At 47.6% G+C, this 10,716-nt stretch overlaps 1 protein-coding gene across 1 annotated transcript; it reads left to right on the plus strand.

Annotated features, from left to right (window-relative positions):
• Positions 1 to 9,465: 9,465 nt before the first annotated feature.
• Positions 9,466 to 10,212, plus strand: LOC124677406 (ethylene-responsive transcription factor 3-like). The gene has a single exon (XM_047213393.1). It carries the CDS (start codon positions 9,468 to 9,470, stop codon positions 10,029 to 10,031), a length of 564 nt encoding a protein of 187 aa, XP_047069349.1. The 5' UTR covers positions 9,466 to 9,467; the 3' UTR covers positions 10,032 to 10,212.
• The last annotated feature ends 504 nt before the right edge of the window (positions 10,213 to 10,716 follow it).

Here is a 10,716-nt window from a genome sequence, read left to right on the forward strand (position 1 = left end):
TTTTATATTTGACAAATTCAAATCAAAGCTTTCCACCTACAAGGCTGATAAACTTTCTCATGCAGCAAGGCTTGAGCTTATAAAATCTGTTTTCTCTTCCATTCCTATTTATTATATGTCCAACATCCTTTTCACCAAAAAATTTATTGTTAAACTCACTGCTATTATTAGAAATTTTTGGTGGACCGGTGTTAGGGAAGAGACAAACTCTAAAGGTCTTTGTTTGAGAGCTTGGAAGGACATCTGCACTCCGAAAAATGAGGGGGGGCTAGGTATAAGAAACCTGCAAGCTATGAATCAGGGTCTCATTCTAATGGCAGCTTGGAGAATAGATGATCATCCAAACAACTTCCTCCATGCTGTGCTTAAATCCAAATATTTTCCAAGTTCCTCTATTTGGCGCCCTAACCCAAATACTCCCAAGTCAGCCTTTTGGGCTTCCATAATAAAAATTCTTCCCATTCTCAAAGCCCATTGCTTCTACCAACTCACACAAGGCCACATATCAATATGGAGCACTCCGTGGTGTCAAAACTGGACTCACATTTACGACTCTCTCATCATCCAACACGATGGCTTTATTTATCCAGCTCAGGTGAAGGACCTTTGGCTTCCCAACCAAAAACAGTGGAACCATCAATTTATTGACACCTTATTCCAGCAGCCAATGGCTTCTATTATTAAAAGCACAGACATCATCTATTCTCAAGATAATGATATCCTATGTTGGAAGCTAACTCCCTCAGGCCAGTGCAATACAAAAAGCGCATACAGGGCTTGTCTTCAAAATTTGCAGGATCAAGGGGAGCCAAAACCGAGACAAGTGCATCATCATACGGTTCAACTATTGAATCTAGTATGGAAGAACAGGCAAATAACTCCAAGAGTTCAAGCTTTTGGATGGAGGTTTCTAAGAAAAGCCATACCAACCGGAGCAAGAGCAGGTAAGTATTCTAAACACATTAGTAAGCTTTGTTCTAGGTGTGGCATGGAGGAGGATGACACTCATTTATTCTTTACCTGCAATTTTGCTAGAGCTGCTTGGTTTATTACTCCCTGGTTCATTCACTCAGACAGCCTAGTTTTAAATTGCAATTCTCTTACTCAAATTTGTCTAAAGCTTATGAACATGAACCACCCTCATGCTTCTTTGCCAAACATTTTAACTTTTATGTGGTGCTTGTGGAAATCAAGAAACGATAATCTTTTTAACAATAAACCAGGAAACCCACATCAAATTAATCAAATGGCTGAGGCTATAAGGCACAATTTAGAAATGGAGGACATACCCAAACCTATGCTGATGCAGTCTAATATTTCACAGTGCAATGCAACCACTTCTACTCCATCTATACAGGTTCAAGAACAGGTGCGGAACACACTTCCGAAACAAGGAGAAACCATCAAAACTGACATGCAGATTGTAGGTTCCAAAATCTTCACCGATGCAACATGGAAAACCAAGAAAACACCAGGAGGCGGAAATCAAGTAGCATCGGGAATTGGTGTTTACTGTCAGCTGCAAGATCCTACCATAAACACTTCTATTTTTATCCAGGCTTCAGTTCCTGTAACACCATCAGCTCTCCAGGCTGAAGCTGCAGCAATGATTTTAGCGGCAAGAGTGGCCAGTTTACTGAAGGTCCAGCAAGTAACTTTTCTGTCAGACAATCTCACTCTTACAAGAGCAGCTGCGGCTTCTTCCCCCACCAATCAGCAGGTACCCTGGGAAATCAGACCACAAGTCTCTGATTTTATTAAAATTACTGAAGCAATTCCCCATGCTATTTACCATGTAAAGAGAGACATAAATGGGGTTGCTCATGACTGTGCACATCAGGCAATTAGACAGGCTTTGTCTACGCCTATCTTGAGCTGCTCTAATTCCTCTCATAGGAATAGTCTCTGTCCAACTGCTTCTATATTCCAACATCTTTGTTCACAGGGATTTGTAATTCATGCTGTACATTGCCTATGAGATGAATGAAAATTTGGCGCCTCAGGCGCCTCTCTCTGTTCAAAAAAAAAAAATTAATTTTAAAGACTAGCCTTTATTGCTTCTTGCTATAAATCTCATGCACAATTTCATGAGCAGTAAGAGCAAGCACAATAAGTCCTAGTCAGCTGACTATAAAGATTAAAATAGTATATATATATCTAGTTGGAGGAGAGAGTGAATGTAAGAACAAGTATAATAAGTTCTAGTCAGCTGACTATAAGAGTTAAAATAATATATTCATGCTTAGTTGGAGGAGAAAGAGGAGGAGAGAGAAGAGGAGTGAGCTCTAATGCAACAGCCAGCTCTAGCACGTGCTCCTAGGCACTTTGTAAGAGTGAAATGTGGGCCATCTATTGATAAAGTAGTACATGATTATAGCTCAATATTATACATATTGGCTCTATGTTAGCTACAAATGACATGACATATGGCTTATAGCCAGCAGCTGACTATACTATTAAATTTGCTCTAAGTGGGCTCTTATGCAAGAGCTAGCTCTAGCACGTGCTCGTAGCCAAGTTGTGTGAATGAAAGGTGGGTCCTCGTAGTATAACTTTATACCCAACTATTGTACTTGTTGGCTATGTGTTGGCTATAGATAACATGACATCTTGCTTATAGCCAACAACCGGTTATACTATTGGAGTTGCTCTAACAACACTCTCTAAAATAAACCCACCTTTACTAAAAACATACTGATAAAGAGAAATAAGTTTACCAATAATTCTAGCAAGTCTATTAGTTAACACCTTGCAGAAGATCCTAAAGCTACAATTCACTAAACTAATTTTTCTAAACTTCTTCATAGACCTAGCATCATTTTCTTTTGGGATTAAGGTTATCATAGCAAAAGTGAGTCTAAAGATATCTAGCCTATCATCAAACCAAGCATCAAACAGACTCATTAAATTTTCCAGAAATAAAATCCCAATACTGCTGATAGAAGAAGAAAGGAAGACCGGTCATAATCATATTACTTTCATTATTACCCCAGATCTACCAGCAAAACTTATTTCAACCAGGGCAGAGATATCAGCCCAAGCATTAAACTTATCAACCCATTTAAATTCAATGACCCCATTACTCTTATCCTCTTGGCATCTAACAAGATTAAAATCACCCCCATCATAGCCGGCCCATCCCAATTAAGGAACAGTTCACGAAGTTCGGAGATGAAAGCATCTTTCCCCTCCTTATAAGGAGATCCATAAATAGTGGTTAGTCTAAATAGAACTTGAGAGCTTTTAATTTTGACTACAACACTAACAGAAAAGATCTTCACTTCCGAAGAGATTAAGTCAAACACATCTACATTAACACCTACTAAGATACCACCTGTTGTGCCAAATTTGAAATGAAAGTCATGTTCCATAACACATTTTTTAAAGAGGAATTATAACTTTTTTTCTTGCATGGTCTCCTGGAACCCTATGTAATCTACTCTTAAGAGTAATGATAGTATCCTCAATACACTTTTTCCTTCCAGGGGCAGTAATCCCCGTTATATTAAAGAAGGAAACTAACACTTCTTCCCAGGGTGCTTGCCCCAAGATTTCTAATTACCTCTATCCACTCCTCCTATAAATCATCTAAAGAATCTACAATATCTGTATCAATTAATATATATGGAAGAAGAAACATCTTTTTTACCTCTCACTGTCCTATGAACACTACTATTAAGAGTGCTAATATCACTAACAGGAGCATTGTGAGGGATTGCCGAGCCCTTTCACCTAGATCATTTACACACAACTCAACACTAGTTGTAAGCACACCATTACCCTCCCTGTTATTACCCGAGGAAACCGAAAAGGAATCTACACTACTTTTATGATTATTACGAGGGATTACATTTACATCATTAATACTAGTTGAAATATCTACACCTATATTGCTAGCCATATAATCAAGATCATCCACTTGCTGATGAAAAGGATTTGAAAGCATTATACCTTACATCTTCTTGTTAAACTCCTCGAGATTGATCCTTCTCTTGTATTCCATAGCTTTGTCCAAGACTTTAATCAGTTTGTCCACTCTAGAACTCGGTACTATAGGTTGAACTGGCCCCCAATTCTTGGTCTTCTTAGGGCATCCATAATGTGCAAATGGCCAAATCTGACATAACACTTTGTTTGGCATCGCAGTGAAATTTCGCTACGGCTCCACAACGTGACCATTGCTAAATAACTGTATCGTGGGTCCCATCTCTAACTAAAAAAAACATATAAAAAGGGTGTCTTCCGATCAGCATGTTTCCTAGCTGTCTCTCATGCATACAAGTAGAGAGAGAAATATACTATTTTATTGGGATGGTGGAATTTGGCATCGGAGCCAAAAAGTTGCTCCGGATCCCTATTTTTCTCTATTTAGAACCACCATTACAATGTAGGGAATTGGTTCCAAAAGGCAAAAGGTGAATTTGAAACTACTTATGGCTACACATTGTGGATGCTCCTACAACCTCATTTCTTCTCTTCATCGCCATGATTGCACCCCATATAAAACTTCTCAAAGCTGGATAGGATTTCTTCAGGTAATGCCAACAACTCTTGGTTATCCTCACGCTCCTGCTCAATCCTCTGTTGGAAAGAGTTTGGAGATTGTATTTATCGCAGAAACCACCTATCTATCTCATCCACAGTTTCATTATGGGAGCCATCCTCAAAATTACCCTTTGCATCAATGCACCCATTTTGTCATGAGATTTTATTCTTTGAACAATATCGTAAGACTTTTATGTTCAAATGATTGGTAACTATGTTGTTTACTTCTTAGTATTAATAATATCATATACAAAATTGTCAATACTTTATCTTCAAAATGTGTCGATGTCGAATATGTCATGTATTTTTCAATTTGGATGTATGTATATATATATTAGATAGTGTTTAGTAGTAGTTGTTGGAGGGAGTAGTAAATATGATGCGTGACGTTTGTGAGAGGCACCTTGCTACAGTTTGAAATAACAACAGCACGGAGGATGGGGATCGGATTCGAATCCTGCGCAGCGTCAGACTCCACTGTGCGCGCTTGAGGTAAATGCGAGCAAATCTTTGGGACGGATGCAGCAAATCTCTTGTCTGCTGCCGCGGCAGGCAGGCGTCCCTCCCACGTCGCCCGCGCGTATAGACTAGTACTCTAGTACTCTAGTGGCCGGCGCACAAGCGAAAAGTGTAATTGCTGCTGCAGAGGGGACGCGGCAGAGGAAAGCAACCACGAGTGAGCTCTCCCGCAACGCAACGACCGGTCCGCGCAAGAGCGAGCGAGAGTGAAGGCCAAGACGTACGAGTGGGGGAAGGTGGGAAGAAGAAGCAAGTCGGCCGCCCACCAAAACGGAGCTATCCTCCCTCCCTCACGCGCCCTCTCCCCCTTCTTCTACCCCTCCACCTGCCCGCACCTCCGCTCAATCCCACCACCGCCGCCGTCTCCTCCCTTCCCGCCACAGCCTCTCTGCTCCAAACAGCGGCAGCTCCCTCTCTACACACCGCCCAATAACCCCGCGTGCTTCAAGCTCGGAACAGGAGAGACCACCGGCGCCGACGGCCAGACCACGGGAGTTTCAGCTCGGAACAGCCCTCTGACAGTAGCCGGAGACCAGGCGAGAGGAGCCCAGGGCCTGCGGCGAGGCCCGGCGTTCCCATGAGGAACGGCAGCACGATGGTCCACGCTGCGGCGGGGGCGGCGATGGGCGTGGCGCCGCGGTACAGGGGCGTGCGGAAGCGGCCGTGGGGCCGGTTCGCGGCGGAGATCCGGGACCCGGCCAAGCGGGCGCGCCTCTGGCTCGGCACCTACGACTCCGCCGAGGCCGCCGCGCGCGCATACGACGCCGCCGCGCTCGCCCTCCGCGGCCCGCTCGCGCGCACCAGTTCCCCGCCGATTTCCTGTCCAAACATTACTTTACACACAATGTGACCACAAAGTGACGACAAGATGACCTATTTTGGTGGTAATCTTTTCACCCTGGGCATCTTCCACAAGTGTGAGAAGCAATTCGAACACTAAAATCGACCGAATGCATTACGTCGACCCGCGGATATCAGATCAAGATTATCCATTTGCGTCAGGGGTAGCCCAGCGGGCCAACGCATTTCATCTGGCGAGGCTGCCATGATATATATTTTGGAAGTAGAGAGAAAAAATGTTCACCATAGTAGACACGATTGAGATATTCACATTTCTAGGTATATCGAGGTTTTGAAATTAGTCCAACACTTTGAAACAAATTAGACATACAAAATGCGATAAAAAAAATGTCCAAACTAATTTTTAAACTAGCTACTTCTTCTTCACGGAGGTGCTTCCTGCTGGTCACCTCCTTCGAAGAGCTACTGTCGGTCGACGCATCCGACGAGCTTGTGTCCCCCTCCGACAAGTAGTCATTGGTGTCTTCGTCGTCGTCGGTGCACGCATGTCGCGCCTTCACCTTCGCTCAGGCCCTTGCCTCCTTCTTTGTCGTCGCCGCCTCCTCCGCTTCCAGCCGTCTCCACCTTGCATCTTCATCCTCTTTCTTTTCCTCCACGTCGTCCTGGTCGTCGTCGGCAACAACGTCCCCTCCTCATGGTCGTCCGTCGGCGGGGAGCTAGAGCTGCTCGGCGTGGCAGTTCTATCCCACCAATGGTGCCATCCCGGTGGCTTCGCCTCGCTATCGGTGTTCGATGGCAAAGATATGTTTCTCATGGCTCAGTTGTAGAGATGAATGGAGCAGACCGGTTTTAGATCCTTAGCGTGAGCGCATGGATCTTATTGAACGAAGATTAATAGCAGAGCATATACCAAAGAGGGTTGCGGTTGCTCTTCCGTGGCGGTTCACGCTCCATTTTAGCGGTTCGCGCATCGATCGACGCGGTTGCCGCTCCAACGGTTGCTTCCCAACAGTTGTTGTGCTTAAATTCATTTGCTTCAAATAAGGCATAAAAAAGGAACACACCCTCTCCCTCAAAAACAAAAAAAGGAACCGACTCTATGTGTGACACAATACTACCATTCACGATATCAAAAGTACCATTGGATATAGAATGGGTAGTGTTGAGGATCCTCTGGAGGATTATTTTCCCCGAGCCTCCGAGTCCCTTGAGGGACACGTGTTCCATCGTCTATGTGTAGCTCTCGGTTCCTGTGCAGCTCTCTGTTCCTGCATAAAAAAAAGAAAAAGAAAACAAATCCATACGAAAGATGCGTGTCTACCAGCCGTACTGAGTACCGACGCACAAAGCCTTGCAGGAGCACTGCGGGTGGCGCTCGAGCTTCCTTTGTTCTTCCTCTTTTTTTTCCCACAAGCTTTTGTAGCTTTGGTGGAAGTTGGGAGTGAAGGATTTCCCATTGCATTTGGTGCATCAGTTTGAGTTCTCCACGGTGATTTGTGGTGGTGAAAGCAAGAAGGTTATTACTCTTGGGTTCTGAACCCTAGACGGATTCTAGGTCTTTGTGGTGATTTCTTGGGAGCCTCCAATTAAATTGTGGATGTGTGTCCTAAGTTTTATGTAAGGCCCGGTTTTCGCCTCGAAGGAAATTCCTTAGTTGAACAGTGACCTAGGCCTTTGTAGCGAGAGTCACCGGAGAATAAAGTGAGGCGTCTTCGTGGCGCTCGGTGTGTGGTGTGACTACCGCATCTTGGGGTGAGGCCTTTGTGGCGTTTGTGTGCATCGAGCAACCACACCTCAAGGTGAGGCCTCTTGTGACGTTCGGGAGCACTAAGCCACCGCACCTCTCCAACGGAGATTAGCACTCGCAAGAGTGTGAACTTCGGGATAAATCATCGTCTCCCGAATGCCTCGGTTATCTCTACACCTGAATTCTTTACTTATGCACTTTACTCTGTGATAGCCATCGTGCTTGAAGTTATATATCTTGCTATCATATAGTTGCTTGTATTGCTTAGCATAAGTTGTTGGTGCACATAGGTGAACCATAGTTTATAGGTTTTGGGCTTGACAAAGTAAACACTAGTTTTGTTCCACATTTGTTAAGCCCATCTCATAAAAGTTTTAAACCGCCTATTCACCCCTCCCTAGGCGACATCCGTGTCCTTTCAGCAGCACCGCTCCATCAACGATAATACCATTGATGACCTTCCTTGGTAGCACCGCCGCTCACCAACGGCAGTAATGCGGCCCTTCATTCGCAACACCGGCTCCAACTGTCAGCAGCACCTCCATCGCCCGCCTTTGCAGCAGACCCGACCTAGGTTTGAAGCTTTAGGGAGCACGTCGGTGGAGGTGGCGGGCGAGAAGAATGGTGGCGGAGCTGGAGTGCAAGAAGAACGGCGGCCTCACGTCGGTGGGAGAAGGTACAAAACTAGGAAATCCATGGCTTTGCGTCTAGGTGTGGAATGAGAAAAAAAAAGTAAGCAAAATTGTGTGGACCAGGGAGATTGAAGGGGAAGAGTAGAGAGATAAGGTGGGGCTCCCTTTTCCTTACCACGCCCGAGGACACGCGCCGCGCAACTGATCCCGCAGGTCCACACAGTGGGCAGCATCGGAGGACGCCCGACCCGGAGGTTGCATCCGTCGCAGCCTCCGGAGAAAACAGATCATTCTCCATATAGAATACACAACTATCCAAACGAAATGCGGCGCTTCCGTGTGCTAGGAACATGGCGAGACTTCTTGGGAGGACGCAACGATTGCAGGCTATCTTTGTTATGTCGATTTGCCGGTGTTGGCATGTGTTATTTTTCTATTTTCTCTGTATTTTTTTAAGGCTTGGTTATGTTGCGGATGGCTAGGTGGTGTTCCTACTAGTAATTCCGTATCTCACGGTACTGTAGAAATTTGAAACAATATGAAGTGCAGCACGGAGGATGGGATCGGATTCGAATCCTGCTCGTAGCGTCAGACTCCACTGTGCGCGCTTGAGGTAAATGCGAGCAAATCTTTGGGACGGAGGCAGCAAATCTATTGTCTACCCCGCTCGATGGATCGCGCTACGCCAACGTCTGTCTGCCGCGGCAGACAGGCAGGCGTCCCTCCCACGTCGCCCGCGCGTATAGAGTAGACCGTACTCTAGTGGCCGGCGCGAAACGTGTAATTGCTGCAGAGCGGGACGCGGCAGAGGAAAGCAACCACTGAGCTCTCCCGCAACGCAACGACCGGTCCGCGCGCGAGCGAGCGAGAGTGAAGGCCAAGACGTACGAGTGGCGGAAGGTGGGAAGAAGAAGCAAGTCGGCCGCCCACCAAAACGGAGCTATCCTCCCTCACGCGCCCTCTCCCCCTTCTTCTACCCCTCCACCCGAAGCTCAATCCCACCACCGCCGCCGCCTTCCCGCCACAGCCTCTCAGCTCCAAACAGCGGCAGCTCCCTCTCTACCCAGAGCCGAATACTTGAAGCTCGGAACAGAGGTCAGAGGAGACGCACGGCGCCGACGGCCGGACCACGGGAGTTTCAGCTCGGAACGGGCGACCAGGCGAGAGGAGCTCAGGGGCCTGAGGCGAGACCCGGCGTTCCCATGAGGAACGGCAGCAGCACGATGGTCCACGCCGCCTCACCGGCGGCGGCGACGGGCGTGGCGCCGCGGTACAGGGGCGTGCGGAAGCGGCCGTGGGGCCGGTTCGCGGCGGAGATCCGGGACCCGGCCAAGCGGGCGCGCCTCTGGCTCGGCACCTACGACTCCGCCGAGGCCGCCGCGCGCGCATACGACGCCGCCGCGCTCGCCCTCCGCGGCCCGCTCGCGCTCACCAACTTCCCCCTCGCCGCCTCCCTCCCGTCGTTCCCTCCTCCCTGCAGCCGCCGCCCAGCCGCGGCGGCGGCCAGCCCCGCGTGCAGCGCCAGCTCCACCGTCGAGTCCTTCAGCGGGCCCAGGCCACCCCGACGCACCCGCCTCCCGCCCCGCGCTCCGGCACCCGCGCGCCCCGACGACGACGGCGGCTGCCACAGCGACTGCGCGTCCTCGGCCTCCGTCGTGGACGACGCCGGCGACGAGGCGGCGTCCGCCGTCAGATCCCGCGCTTCGGTGCCCTTCGCGTTCGACCTCAACCTCCCGCCGCCGTCGGACCAGGACCAGGGGCTCTGCACGGAGCTGCGCCTCTGGTAGCCTCCACCACACGGAGAAGCTTGCGATTTCGTCTTGTCTTCTACTCCTTTTTTTCTTCTTCTAATTGGTAGACAGATAGAGGCTTGAATTCAGAGCGATTGTTGTACCACTACTATTCTTTACGCGACGAGAATTGAATGATTCAAGGGACTACCATTTGTCCCCAATTTTTTCAGTTTCATTCAACACTCAATTTCTCCACGCCCTCTTGGATGCGAAATCTTCTTGCCCATTCACGCTACTTCTTTTCCCTTGTAGTATTAAGACGGAAGATTACGCACCGCCAACAGTATACTGTTGCTCACTCATGACTCATGAGTAGCATGCGAAATCTCTTCTCTAAACAAACAAAAAGAATGCAACTTTTTTTATGACCACGTTATTAGGAACAACTAATATATTGGAAGTGTGCTCTTTCAATGTGATCAGAACCAAATTGTATTCGGCGTCAGCATACTTCCATACTACTACGAGTCGTCGTCTACTACTACTTTCAAGTACCAGTATGATCGGCCTGCAGGCCCTGCACAAATATTCCGAATCTTAGTCCGTCTCAGAGAAGAACTCGACAATTAGAGCATCCCCACTCGTTGGCGCTCCCCACGCCCAAATCCGGACGAAACTACCGTCGGATTGGACGAAATTAAGTCGTGGGGAGTACCATATTTCCAGTCGTCCACCCGGA

This window comes from Lolium rigidum, chromosome 7 (assembly GCF_022539505.1).
Source record: "Lolium rigidum isolate FL_2022 chromosome 7, APGP_CSIRO_Lrig_0.1, whole genome shotgun sequence".
NCBI classification, from domain to species: domain Eukaryota; kingdom Viridiplantae; phylum Streptophyta; class Magnoliopsida; order Poales; family Poaceae; genus Lolium; species Lolium rigidum.